The sequence below is a fragment of the Hypomesus transpacificus genome, chromosome 15 (genome assembly GCF_021917145.1).
Source record: "Hypomesus transpacificus isolate Combined female chromosome 15, fHypTra1, whole genome shotgun sequence".
Lineage (NCBI taxonomy): Eukaryota > Metazoa > Chordata > Actinopteri > Osmeriformes > Osmeridae > Hypomesus > Hypomesus transpacificus.
In genome coordinates this window covers 820,893-835,373 of record NC_061074.1, presented here as the reverse complement: position 1 = coordinate 835,373, position 14,481 = coordinate 820,893, and the positions used below count along the sequence as shown (strand labels likewise).

Genomic DNA, 14,481 nt, shown 5'->3' with positions numbered 1-14,481 from the left:
ATTCCTCTCAAAGTGCAAACTTTGCCACTTTTAACTAAAGCAGGTCAACAGAATGACACCAACGAGTCTAATTCCCTTATTCAACGTCCTCTCCTGAAAAACATTGATCTTTTGCATTTGCTGTAGAAATGTAGCCTAGATTAGGCCCATGACATTTGCTCGGCAAAACGCGAATTCATGTAGTCTACACACGCGTTTTTCTTAAAATAAAATGTTTAATTTTTTATTACAAATGTTTAATTACAATGACAGCGACTTATTGATAATATATAGGCTAGCTTGGCTATAGCCTGATTTGTTCTGGCCCGGTTGATGGATAAATTATTTGCAAAAATAAAGATTACATCACAACAAGTGCATTACTTTGAAAGAATTACAAGTTTATTAAGAAATTCACAAAACTATAAAAACAGAAAAAAGTGCTAATTTAACATGGTCCCAACATGTATGAGACAAAATGTATTTACGTTTATGTATAAAACAACGCACGAAATAAACAAGAAAGGTTTAAAAAAAAATCTGGCACTGGCTGGTGTTATTTGAAACTAAACATTTTCTATCGGGGGCCTCAAAGCCTAATAAGTAAATGACCCCTGAAGTAAAATATCTTTGTTATGATGTGAGGGTTTTCTATTCCCACCTGCAAGTCATAGGCCTATGGATTTTGTCACTCAGAAAACATGGGAAAGAATCAACATTTCTCCTGAATCCGCTCAGTTCACTTTCTATGTCCTAATTACGTCCTAGTTCAATTATCACTCTCTCAAGTAATGTTATGAAAGCCACAGTCATTTCGAGAGTGTTTTTTGTTTAATTTGGCAACAGTAATAGTATGCCTCTATAAACTTGATATGTCATTACGCATACTGATCAAACGCAGCTTTGAATTATTTATCTAGCCTATTCCTTTGAATGGGGATCTCGAAATGTTTTTATATATCTTCTTTTACTTTTACAAATATTGAAAACCACAAAACACAGATTTCTCTCAAACATTGGTGCGTCAATGGCCCCGAAAAAGTTCTGCTACCTCATGCGTCCTCGATGGCTCCCATACTTCCATTTTTCCAGTTAATTTTTTAAAATCTCAATATCCATGCTTACATTTCTCCATATGGCTTTTCAAGACATTAGCTGGATCAAAAGAGCCCGTAAGAATATTGTCACTTCAAAAATACTTTGGTTCTTGTTTGAAAACAGAGGAGTAGACTCTCTTTAAGAGTCAATTTTACAAGTGACATGCTCGTAAACTAAATATCAATCCTTGTGTGTAATGCCGAGTGTTTGCTCTCATGGTCCCAGTACGAACAATGCATCATGGAAAGTTCGGCAGGCTGGCGGGAGCAGGCAAACTGAAGGCCCGCTCCATTGCTTGAGGAGACGGGGGGAGGTGCCGCAGTGGCGGGGCTCAGCTGCTGAGGGTGATGAGGGTGCGGGTGGTGGTGATGGCTCATGCCGTTGTAAGAGTTCACCATACTGGGGAGAGCCATGCTTTGCACTCGGGAGTACGGGTTATAGGAGGAGGGAGCTGACAGTCCTTTCACATTGACGGGACTCACGTTGCCACCGGCCATCTGGCAGGAGGTATAGGACATCGGTGTAGGCGGTTGGCCAAGAGACCAAGAGTTGTTCATGAAGCTGGATTGCAGGTACTTGGGTGGAGACAGGTAGCCGTATCCGTCCCCACCGAAGAGTGATTTCCCAGGCTGGAAGTGGGTTGGTGGAGGTCTGAAGGGTCGCTTCATTCTGCGTCTCCTGCGGTAGTTCCCCTTCTCGAACATGTCCTCGCACGCCGGATCGAGGGTCCAGTAATTTCCCTTTCTCTCACCGCCACCCTCCCGGGGCACCTTGATGAAGCATTCATTGAGACTTAGGTTGTGTCGAATACTGTTTTGCCAGCCTTTCTTATTTTTCTCGTAGAACGGGAATTTGCTGATGATGTACTGATAAATACCGGACAGAGTGAGGCGCTTTTCGGAGCTCTCTCGAATGGCCATGGCAATGAGAGCGACATAGGAATATGGGGGTTTCTGGGACGGGTCCGTTTTCTCCGAAGTCTTGTCCAGGACGGGCTCGTCTTTGGGTCGTTCTTTCTCTTTGGCAGTGTTGGTGTCGTGGACCATCAAGGCCATTGCGTCATCCTCCGGATTTTGGTAAGTGGTCATCATTGCGCACAACAAAACAAAAACTAATCCAGCACAATTACTGAAATAGAGAATAAAGTGCGCTTGTGGCACAGAATCAACAGGGTAAAAGTATTCCCAACGTAGCAACTCGAGATGCAACCCAAGCTGAGATTTTTAAAAATGAGCCTCGTCTTACGCACAGAGAAATCTTTGTTTTGTGTTTCAGTCGGGGGCTTGGTGGCATCGGGCAGTCTCCTCGTAGAATAGACTTTCTTTAAAACTGGTTTCTGATGGAAGCGCAACACAGGTTGTGGTTTACTTCCTCACTAAGTCCAACCCTTTTCTTTCTCTTTTTTCCCCCCGAGGGCAGACGCTGGTGCGTTCCGGATCGACCGTGCGTCGTTCGACGTAGCATACTATTCTGCTCTGTGATTTGAGCGCGTTTTGAGTTCCGCCTAGGTTTGTTTGTTAGGGGAGGAATCTATCATGATCAAATGCATTTTCCTAAATTACACCCGCATGCACAATTACATAAAGTGGGCTTGGATACGGGCGTTCATAAATGGTAGAGATGTCAAAAGCATGCTCTTCTATTATAGCAAGTTTTAATATTTTCCTTGAATGCAGTCAGTTGACGCAATTACTTAATGATATAATATGAATAACAGACATTCTTCAATTAGGAACATCATACACATATTTTCAGTCAAATTTGGAACCTTTCTGTAGGCTATTATAGGCTAAACACAATGCATATCTATAACTAGTGTAAAGCGGTCAATAATATGACTTGGCTTGATTAGTAAAACAACCAATTAGCTTTTATTTTTCCCCCCCCCAAGTGACTTCCATCATAACCTCAGAATTGCCCCTGTGTTTTTGCACGAAGTTTGGTCTAAATGCAAAACACTCATTAGCCGCTACCCCCATGTCCACGGCCTCAGAAAACCTGGATTGATAGTGGCGCTTAATTAGCTCACATTGGTAGGGAGGTGTATGAAGAGGGGATACATTTCCCTGGCCACCCATGCGGGTCCCGTCGGCTTTCTCGGGGAGTATATTTCCGTGCTATGAGAGTCGACGCAGGTGGAGCAGCATTGGCATGTGTGTCATCACCCGCCACCGGCCCACAGTCTGCGGCTGGGTCGCTTGAGAAAAGCCCAGTCTCGCAGGGGAACAGCTGAACAGCGATAAGAGCCAACCGTCTCTCAACGTGCAATTACTCCAGAGTCGGAGTGAGCAGTTTCAAGTGCTAGAACAGAGACCTTTTAGAAATTCTTCATGATCTTTTTCACATATGTTTTGAACTTCTCCGTTTACTGTTAATGTAAATAAATACGTGTGACACATGAACGAGATGTTAATCGAGTAGTCTCATTTTGAACGACTGGGTATTATAAATTGTTATAGTGACACAACACTAATATTGATGAATCCCACATGGTAACACACATCAACTGGAAAGACCATAGCCCGTTTGAGGACATGCATTTGCATGAAAAGTGTGCTTGTCAAAAAGTAGCAAACCCATTGCAACTTGAAAAAATTGACGTAGCATACCTCTAAAAACTGCATCGATGATATTGTGGCAAATTGTGTTAGTCTAATAATGGAGGATAATAACGGGTGCACAAAAGTGGGTTTAAAAACAACTGAGTTTCTTAAAACTGATGCTGCTCTGAAATCAACGTTGCTAGATATAATTACAAAATAATAATCTTAACCTCTAAACAAGTTTAAAGCCCATGGAAACATGCAACATTTTTGATTACATCATACAGCCTTTATTTGCCCGGCTGTTTGGAACTCTCAATGTTTCTTTTTAACATGTCAATATGGAACCTACCTGAAAGACTTCAATTACAAAGGATTCCATTTAGAACGATAAAGAGTAGATACAGGCCTATTACATTTGACCTCAGATGTGTGCCACCAAACAGATTTAAGAGTAATCCAAGGCACACTTTCACAGACAATAATAGGCTACTTGCCTGTCATGCATGCAGAAAATAATCCAGCCCTCCATAACACTTGAAAATAGCGCTTTATATGTTTCTGGTTTGTGGTTTGTGCCGAAGCAAAAGATGCGGTACAGAGGATTTTTACTGAGTATATAGTCACCACAACAATCGAGCCTTTTGAGTTCTTATGTTCTTATGTTGACAGTGAGTGTGTGGTTCAGTAATACCTTGTGATTTCCGTTGGGTAGTTATTTAGCCTCGTCTTCATTGTTGTTCGGAGAAAGATTGTTCTTGTGGTCTTTCCCTGTCCCCGTGTCCCACATGAGGATGTTGGATTCTGGACTTCTAAACAATAAAACATAGGGCAAGGTCAAACCATGTATACATTGTTGGGGGTATAATTATAGGCCTACATTTCATAGCCTAACGGTTTTATAATTGGGCCTATTACACTTTAGGCTAACATCTGCCATAGGTTTTGGCCTGGCTATGTCATTTTAAGATATGGCACATGGTAAGTAGACAAGGTAGTTGTTAACATTGGCACCTGGGCCAGACAATGTTAACCTAGCCTATATATGTATGCCTATTTAGGTCTGAGCTATTTAGACCAGTTGAAGGCACGTTTGATTTTCTCGAATAAGCTAAATGAAATGTGGCCTTTTGTTTGAGATTTAATTAAACTTGTCAGAGCAATTCCACCACAAAGCCTTCGACCTTTCCCTGGCACCTGAAGCTAACCTGCGCGACGCGTCTGGCCTTTGCTACCAGGCGTGCGTACCACGTCACAACAAGCCGTAAATAAACACGTTAAGTAATGTGTAAACATCGTGAGCACGAGGCCAGTGTGTAACCCGAACTGGTTTGGCATTATTAGCTTTCATAGCGTCTAAGAATGTTAATTTGAATGTCTCTTGTTTCTCTTTCATCGCTTTTTAGAATGGATAAAAGAGGGACCGAAAGTGTTACCTTGAAAGATTAAGTGGGTGAAGAAAAATAATCGGTAGGTTATTTTGTTGGCAAGAATATGCAACAATTAGGAAATAGGGGAATGTCAAATGTATTTTAGCTAAAAAACATGAGTACCTAAGTAAAATAAACTTTTAATTTATTCCAGACCTTAATTGATAAAAGTGTCAAGATGTAATCGCTGATTATGATTATGAGATCAACAATACAATATGTTTATAATTACATGTGTTTTCCCTTCACTGTGGACTGCTTTGGCAACATTGTTTAACGTGAACATTTATGACAATAAAACATATTGAATTGAATTGTTAGAGCAAAAGGACGGGCCCAGAATTAATTCCAACACATCCCCTCCACATGCATTTTGATTAAGCAGCAATATTCACCACATTAAATTATTTATATAAATAATCTAAATTCCTATAAAAACAGAACTTGGCAGCATAAGTACGCCACAGTGGCACGCTGAACGCAAGAGCAAAGAAGAGAGATACATAGTCTGTTTCTTGTCTTAGGTAAATACACATCGAATAAAGAATCCCTCTCCAATTTTTGCTAGATCCAGAACAATCATGAGCGAATAAACGCTGACTGTAAAAAAAAGATACAATGTAAAACCATCCTGCATGTGTTCGCACTCCCGCAGCTGACCAAGTTCTGTTGCCGTTTGGCCAACACAGCCTATGATGTAGGCCTATCACCTTGTAAATGAACTGAAAGCTGTTTTCACAGTGTTGTAGTCAAGATAACAAACATTGCCTGGTATTAGCCACAACAGCAATGATACAACGCAAAAAAATAATACTATAAATAATAATAATATTAACACAAACTTGAAAAACAATAAAACACACCAGCAAAGGGCCCGTGAATCCGCAATGCCCGTCAGTGTGTGGCGCAACGCCACGTGTTTAGGATAATAAACCGAATACTGCAGATACATTTTTCTATCGAGCTCTCAGCTCTAATGCACTTTGAAAGAGTGAAATTCCTGTCCTCGCGCGCTTCCTGCCCTTGGTCTAAAGGCAAGGATGTTTATGATAGGGCGAGTGAGAGGAATGCGGAGGACGAAATCCGCCAGGTCAGATCGGGGACTTGGGACCGGAGCCCATGGACAACAGTCAGGGACTGGCTGTGACCCATGTAAAATCATTGAAATAATTTCTTTATCCATAACGTAGCTGTAGGTCCTAAATATGTTGTCTGTTGGCCTTTTTACTGACATGTAGGCTAATATTAAAGATAAGAATCACATACACCAAACAACATATTATTAGCATAGGCTACTACTGGTACAACTAAAATAATGCTAAATATTATGAGGTAAGAAGAAGTATATATGTTTGGATCTTTTCAATCAATTGTATTAGCCTACACTGCTACAGACTTATCTTTAAATACACAATGTTTTTAATCACCAAGGCGACACTTAAAATTGTAATGCTCACAGTGAACAATTTAATAATTATATCCAAGTAACAATAATAATGTAAACATAACAGAATAGTAAAGAGGTTATGAGGGAAGACTCAACACTTGAAATGTAGAGGTTGCGTGACTAAATGTTGCTAAAATGGCTAGTTAGGATGTAGCTTAGTTTATAGTACACAAACATACATTTTGATCAAATAGTATCAACAACAATTATTAATTTTTGTGGGGAATGACAGCTAGATGTACCATGTGTTCTGGGCACGGTGAATACCTTGAAAAGGTATTGCAATAAAAAATTTACATATGTAAAAACACATACAGTGTGATATATATATATATATATATATACAGTAGTATATACACACATAAACTCATATTTAAACACAAATTAAGTCACCAGTTTGCTGATGAGGGTTATGATGGTACAAAGTTGAACAGAAGGTAAAAGTTAGTTGCGGGCAAGTATGAATACTCTATGTGTGTCACAAATGTGTGTGTGTAAACCAATCATGATAATGTCATGTGAAATGTGCTGGCTCATCCCTTTCAGGCTGGGGTACCCCCCCGTCCACCCTGGAATTGGTGCATGTGCACTGGGTCAGTGAACAAGGTCCAGCCCCCCTGCCCCATTTCATCTCAGTTTGATCTTGTTAGGTTACTCTGGATCATTTGTATCTGCTTGGCCTGCATGGACACATAACAAAAACTATAGCCTCCTCTGAATAGAATCCTTATGAGGGAGACGACCAGAGAAGGGGGGGGGGGATGGAGGGATAGAAGGAAGGGAGGGATGAAAAAGAAAGGATGTACCCACAGCCCTCATGCAGAGGCTCAAACACGGCTCTTTTTTCCTCCCTAAAAGAAGAGAGAGGATTGAGCAAATAAACAGGGACCACCCCCCCTCATCCTCTCTAACTCCACACCCGCATGGATTAAGATCGGGGGTCTGGGGGGGGGGGGGGGGTCTGTGCAGGGGGGTCTGGTGGTGCAGAAACACACACACACATGCACAGACTGCACACACACACGCACACACACATGTTCTGTGCGTGATGGTGTGTACGCGGGTGTCTGATCAGGCTACGGTGTGTCAAAGAATGTGATAACTAGAGGTGGGTCAGTGTGAGGTAGGGGGGCTTCCTTACTTTGTGAAAGCAATTTCTCATTCCAAGTTCCAACACACAGATCATTGTCTAAAATCATAGAGCAGCATCGTCCGCCCCCCCCCCCCCGCCCCGCCCCCTTCCCCTCTACTACCTCCTCAACTCCTTACCTCTTCTCAGTGTGGAAGGTAGCAGGCGTGCATTTTGGTGGCGTTGTGTGTTTGTCTTCCTTATCGGCCGGAGGAAGCCTATGGGAAGCTTTAAGACTCCTACCCTCTGCTACCCTGCTGCCTGCTGTCTCATTATTACAATCTGTCACTCCTCTAACCAGCCTTGGAGCTCAGCTCCACCACACAATGACTTGACCAATGAATCACCCCCGCAACTTTCCTCTAGTCTATAAACCTCCCTCCTGTTCCACTGGAGACACACCAATGGATGATTTAATCACCGTCATCGAGGAAAGAGGAGCGTGGAGAGGAGGCAAGGAGGGGAGTGGGAAGCAAAAACAGGGAGATTAAAGGGAGGGAAACAGAAAGGAGAAAAGAGGAGTGCTACACAAAGTGTTCCTCCTAACCTTTAGGGAGAGGTGAAGCATCGTAGCCCTCTGCCAACAAGACTGTCTTTGAGGTTTTTCTTGAACCACCGCCAGGGCTGAAATGACTCACAGGAGCAAGATTGTTTGGTGCCTATATGTGTTTCTGTGTGAGAGAGGTATTGTGTGTGTGTGTGTGTGTGTGTGTGTGTATGTGTTTCTGTGTGAGAGAGGTATTGTGTGTGTGTATGTGTTTCTGTGTGCCTTTTTGTGAGGGAGAACTAGAGAGACAGAAAGACAGAGAGATAGAAACAGACACACAGCAAGAAACAACAGCGTGTGTGTGCATGTGTATGTGTATGATTAAAAATTAGGGAGAGAAAATAATCTACCTTAAACTTCATGCAAAACAACCACTGCCCCCCCATACATAACCAGACCCGTAGCCACAACTACAGACCAACTCACACCTTCCGAACACAACATCCAAGACTTCAGCCGGTTTCCTCATCTTTATCCGACGGATTAGATTTCAGTCCAAATCAAAACAAGTCACTCGTTAGAGGTAATTACCCAGGTAGCCTACTTCTCTTGACTAAACAAACATGGCTGCCGACTGACACCAAAAAAAAAAACAGATCAAAGCTGCCTTTTGACAGGAAACGGGGGAGAAACTCAAACATGGCCGTTTCCAACTCAACCCACACTCACTCCTTCTGATGTCAGCACAAACTGACCACCAGCCGGCAGCTAGCTTTATCTGACATCTCAATGCCAACAATAGGGAGTTTAAGGGATTAAACGTTGAGTGAAACACTGGAAAGATGACAACAGAATTAAATGGTGACCTTCACAGTTGAGATGTGTGCGAAGCTCCAGTGTTAATGGTGCATATCTGTGTAGAAACACTTTGGAAAGGTAGCTCTGGGTTCATTCAGTATAGGTGGTCTATGGAGGAGCTAAGGGGCTAAGCTAGCTTGTTGGTGGACGTAGTGAGATGTGTGCACTTCTCCTATGTAACCCCAAGTGTGAGACACATTTATCTCGCAGTGATTTGTTGCTGCAAACTGAAATGATTTTTGAATGTGGTTTAATGCACCCACAAACACATGGGTACATAAACCCATGAATGTGCTCACACACACACACACACACACACACACAAACACACACACACAGTACTGCCAAGGCAACAATGTTTTTTCCACTACTCTAGTATGCTAACCCTACATGTATATAATAGACCAGAGTGCATGTGTGGGTGGCTGTGAATAAGGTAGGAGATGTTATCTATCCACGCCACTGAAAGATGCCAAACGGGAAACTCCGCAGGTGCCAAGCCTGGACTGTATCTAACAGCTGTCCCTGTGTCCTTTTCAACCTCTCTTCTTATGTCTCTCTCTCTCTCTCTCTCTCTCTCTCTCTCTCTCTCTCTCTCTCTCCTCTCCATCTCTCCATCTCTCTTTCCTTTCTGCCTTCCTTTATCTCAGTTTCCATGTTCTTTTCCTCTCTCCTCTACTTTGTATTTTTCTACACTACTGTCTCCCGTTAACCCTCTCTAGCTCCATTATTATTCTCTAAGCTCTTGCAGCGATAAAGGACGCTATGCTACTTTGCGAATGACAATCCCCCTGATTGACTCCCTGCCACACGTTGCAGCATGAGTTAGCATTTGTGCCACACCAGGCCACCACCAGCTGGTCTGCTGAAAGCTGGACTCACCAAAACACACTTGCAGAAGCAAAATGATTTTGTCAACGAGACAATATGTGTCATTGAATGACACAGTCATTACACAAGGGGCTTTCCGACAAGATGCCGGCTAGAACTTTGATCAATGTTTAAATATATTTTTTCATGCTTATGTGAAGCAGCAGCAGTAGCAATGTTGCACTTTTTGTAAAGATATGTACGGAAACACAAACTATTTACTAAACCTATGAAGCCTTCTACAATGTAGAAGGTGTTTTCTGGAGCATCCACTTGTATGACAACAACACATTTACACACGCAAATGCACACACACACACACACACACACACACACACACACACACACACACACTCACACTCACACTCACGTGGGTGCACTCGCAGTGGCTGCTGTGGCCTTGAGGATGGGTTCGGAGGTGGGGAGGCTGTGTGGAGGAGGAGAGTGTAGAGTTACCTAGTCCAGCTGGAGAAGACCTCCTTTCCAGGCCCTGCTCCAATCATCATCACCTAATTAGTGTTGGACAAGGCTACAGGAGGAGAGGGGGCAGGTGAGAGGGGCGGGGGTGGGGGGGGGGGGGGGGTGGAGTTGAAACACGCTGGCTTTCCTGCCAATCGACCTGTCTCGATGCTATGCAGGTGAACATGTCTCTCATTCGAGTATCGCACCTATTTTAAGATGCCAAAAGAGCGTGACTCTACAGGAGGAACTGAAGTGAGGGTAACCAGCCGTCGTTTCCAAGGTGACATCAGTATACCATCAGACGTAGGCCGAGTGTCAAAGATGGAGAGAGAGAGAGCGGAGGAGGGGGGGGGGGGGTGGATGAAGGGAGGGGGAGAAGAACTTCCTTTGCAGCGTTCCCCTGAGGGCAGAGAGGAGGACCGGGGTTGCTCTCCCAGCGGATCTCCAGATGTCCTGTTTTTCTTTTTCTTCGCCGTCCCTCTTCCTGCAGGAAACAGCACCATGCTGGGTACTGAAGTCTCCAGAGCTCTGGATCTGTCTGGTGAGGATGGGTACTGAAGTGTTCATAACTCTGAATTTATCTGGTGAGGATGGGTACTGAAGTGTTCATAACTCTGAATCTGTCTGGTGAGGATGGGTACTGAAGTCTTCATAGCTCTGGATCTATCTGGTGAGGATGGGTACTGAAGTCTTGGGTGGGAGTCAGGTGGCTGAGCGGTCAGGGAATCGGGCTAGTAATCTAAAGGTCGCCAGTTCGATTCCCGGCCACACCAAATGACGTTGTGTCCTTGGGCAAGGCACTTCACCCTATTTGCCTCGGGGGAATGTCCCTGTACTTGCTGTAAGTTGCTCTGGATAAGAGCGTCTGCTAAATGACTAAATGTGAATGTAAAATGTAAGTCTTCATAGTGGTGAGAATGGATGCCACAATTCCTTTGGTGTCTGGAGTGATGACGTGCAGACATATGCTCACATTGGTCATGAAATAACAACAGCAGGGCGACCACACGTCTCACACCGACGTCGACACGCGCATTCGCACACCCAAGGCAGGTGACAGGCGCACACACAGTCGGAAAACAACACACACACTTCATCCCCACGCGTCTACAGCGCACATGGTGAGTTTGGTCCTCCCTTTGTCAGTCCGCACTGCCGTCATTCACGCTGACCTCATGGGTACGTTCAACACTCAATCTCTGGGTGGGGGTCTCTCCAGACCCTCTCTCCTCCTTCTCTATGTACTTTCCATCTTTCCACCCTAGAATGATATCACTTCATCTCGTTCGACCCCCTCCGTCTCAGTCCTCTCTCCCTCATTCCTCACAGTCCTCTGTTTCCCACTGTGCCATCCTTTTCTCCGTCTCCACAGTGCATATTGCAAGGTACGGTATTAAGTAGTGTGCAACACGCCTTGAACGGTAATTCATATGTTGCTGTGAGTGTATTGAATTGGCAATGCCTGTGAAGTCGTATCTGTAAGAGGTAGGAGCCGGCCATCGTCGTCCTACAGTGGATGTGTCTAAACACATGACATCACTCTGAGGCTGGATGTTAGCAAGATGAGCTAATAGCTGCTAAGGGTGTAGGAAACTCCTGGCCACATGCGTTCACATCCCATGCTGGGAGGGGGTGTGGTGGGGAGGATTCATTTTCTGCCTGCCTGCCTGCCTGCCTGCCTGCTTCGTCCAGTATTTGTTGTGCTATGGTATGATTATTGTTTCTGATTGAGATAGGAGCATAGAGAAGCTTCCTTTTATTTATTTATTGTGTTTTGTTTCGTCTCTTTCTCCCCCCCTCTCTCTTTGTGTCTCTCTCTCTTTGTCTCTCTCTCTCTCTCTTCGTCTCTCTCTCTCTCTCTCTCTCTCTCTCTCTCTCTCTCTCTCTCTCTCTCTCTCTCTCTCTCTCACACACACACACACACACACTCACACTCTCTCTCTGTCTTTCTCTCTTTCTCTCTCCCTCCCTCTCTCACAGTTCAGCCTGGTTTAAAGTGATCATGTTTACACTATCAGATCCCACTATCTACCACACTGGGCGTCGGCATGACAAAAGGGCCGCAGCCACACAGGCAGAACTGAGCGTGCCCGACTTTTCATCCGACACGCTGACCTCTGGGGCTGGGGGAGAGAGGGTGGCTGTGTGTATGGTGCGTGTTATAGTTTTGTAGGGAGGGAACTGACTAAGGGGGTTAATAGTGTGTGATGGTGTGTGTGTGTGCATGGGGTGTGTATTGGGTGTGTATGGCGTGTCTACGGTGCGTGTTTGTGTGTGTATGTTCTAGCCCCGCAGGGAAGGGAGGGGGTAACCTTAGTCACCTTGACGGAGGCAGTGCGGGGTCATAGCGTGGCGGGGCGCTTCTCGTTTGCGAGCCCCCCCAGCGGAGAGGACTTCTGAGGGGAGGAGAGGAAGGAGCAGGGGAGAGACCCCCGGAGAACAGGACCCCTGGTCCCACCCAGCCCGACCCACTCCAATGTGGTCCCAATCAGGGGAAACACAAACAACGCTTTTATTAAAGAGAGAGTGAGAGAGCTGCTAGAACCGGGCATACACACACACACTCGTGCATGTCACGTGCAAACGAAGGACACACACACACACACCTATGCAACACAAATCTGCCAATTTAAACAGAGTCATCATTGGTATCACTGATTAGCAAACAAACATTTTCTCACGCTAGAAAAACAAACAACAACAGCTTATGAACAGAATTCGTTTTGACTAATAGCCCAACGGAAGGCAAGCTTGAGCCACACCGGTCCACATTTTTTCAACATCCCAATTGTACCCATTAGTTTCATAGTCTTAAACAGATGCCATCTCTCTCCTCTTCCACCTTCATCCCTCTCTCCAGGAAAACAAACGGAGGGATTAAAGATTTGCGGAGGGGTAATAGGAGCCAGGTGGGGGAGTGTTGACCGTGGGGGTCCGGCTACACTAGGGGTCCCAGTCTCAATCCTCCATCCTCCTTCCTTAAAGCAGCTAATGTTTCTTTTGAAGACAATAATCCTTTTTGGCTGCTTAATGACATTCTCCAATTATGGGTCTTATTCTAGACTAGTACAGCATTACCAGTGCGGGCTACCTTTTTGGGGGGCAAGTACTAGCCAGTGCTGGCTACCACCTCAATGGATAGGAGGACACCAGCCAATAAGTGTTGAGATGTTGTTTTTTGTGACATCAAAAATGATTGAGTTATAATATGACAAAGCCTGGCAGCCTTTAGACAAGGACAGCGCAGCAGAGCTGTTTACAGTTCTGGCCTTTAGATATTCTGACCAGTCCCTTAGTGATGGCTTAAAAATGGGAAGGCAGTTTCTCAAACAACTACAATCATTTCACACTAAATGTGAATGGTGACCCACAAACACAAATGACCATGCATTTGTAATCCAACAGTAGCTTTAAACTGCACAAACACATCATATGGATCACTTGGGCATTCAACTTCAAGACAAGTTCACACATGGTGTCTTGTTTGTTGGGTCCGTCATTACTGATTAAGACCTACAAATTATATTTACCTCATGTAATTCTGCCCTGAGACACTGCCCCCTAGTGTTAAAGAGGACATACTGACTTCTGCTGAAGCTGGCCTGGCTGACTGACACTGATCCAAGACCGATAAGACACATTCTGTTTGGTTTATAATTCTGTGATTCAAAGCAGCTGCAACTTGGTCAGGCACACACACACACACAAACACACAAACACACACACACACACGTAGCTGGATATCTGTTAGGGAATGTTGTGTCCAAATATCAAGCTATGTGGAGCTCTGGTGAATGGGTTTTCTACAGTTCTTCCCTCAAGCCTCAGCTACAGTTGTGTTGAGGTGAGACATTTATGGAGGGACTATTATGGTCTTTCATTTTTACTATATTTAACTGTCAGACGCAAAATACATGACAGTCAGAAGCCAACATGTGGGCCACCCAGCCATTCTTGAGAGCAGGCAATCATATACACACACACACACAAACACACACACACATACTTCCACCCACATACATTCACACACACCCACACACACAATACACCTGATTTCTTGAACTACTCCTTGTTCTTGGGTAAGCTGGTAGACAAGGAAGAATCCACCCCTATCTTACCTGGAGGTGAATGAGGAGTCACACACATTTCACACCTTCTATCTGCTTTGTCATTTACAC

General features: G+C 44.3%; 1 protein-coding gene across 1 annotated transcript; it reads right to left on the bottom strand.

Annotated features, from left to right (window-relative positions):
* Positions 1-359: 359 nt before the first annotated feature.
* On the bottom strand, positions 360-2,503 carry foxl2a (forkhead box L2a). Its single transcript, XM_047036416.1, has one exon. It carries the CDS (start codon positions 2,166-2,168, stop codon positions 1,251-1,253), a length of 918 nt encoding a protein of 305 aa, XP_046892372.1. The 5' UTR covers positions 2,169-2,503; the 3' UTR covers positions 360-1,250.
* Positions 2,504-14,481: the final 11,978 nt, after the last annotated feature.

Coding starts and splice junctions, on each gene's coding strand:
- foxl2a (XM_047036416.1), bottom strand. CDS start 2,168: ATGATGACCACTTACCAAAATCCGGAGGATGACGCAATGGCCTTGATG.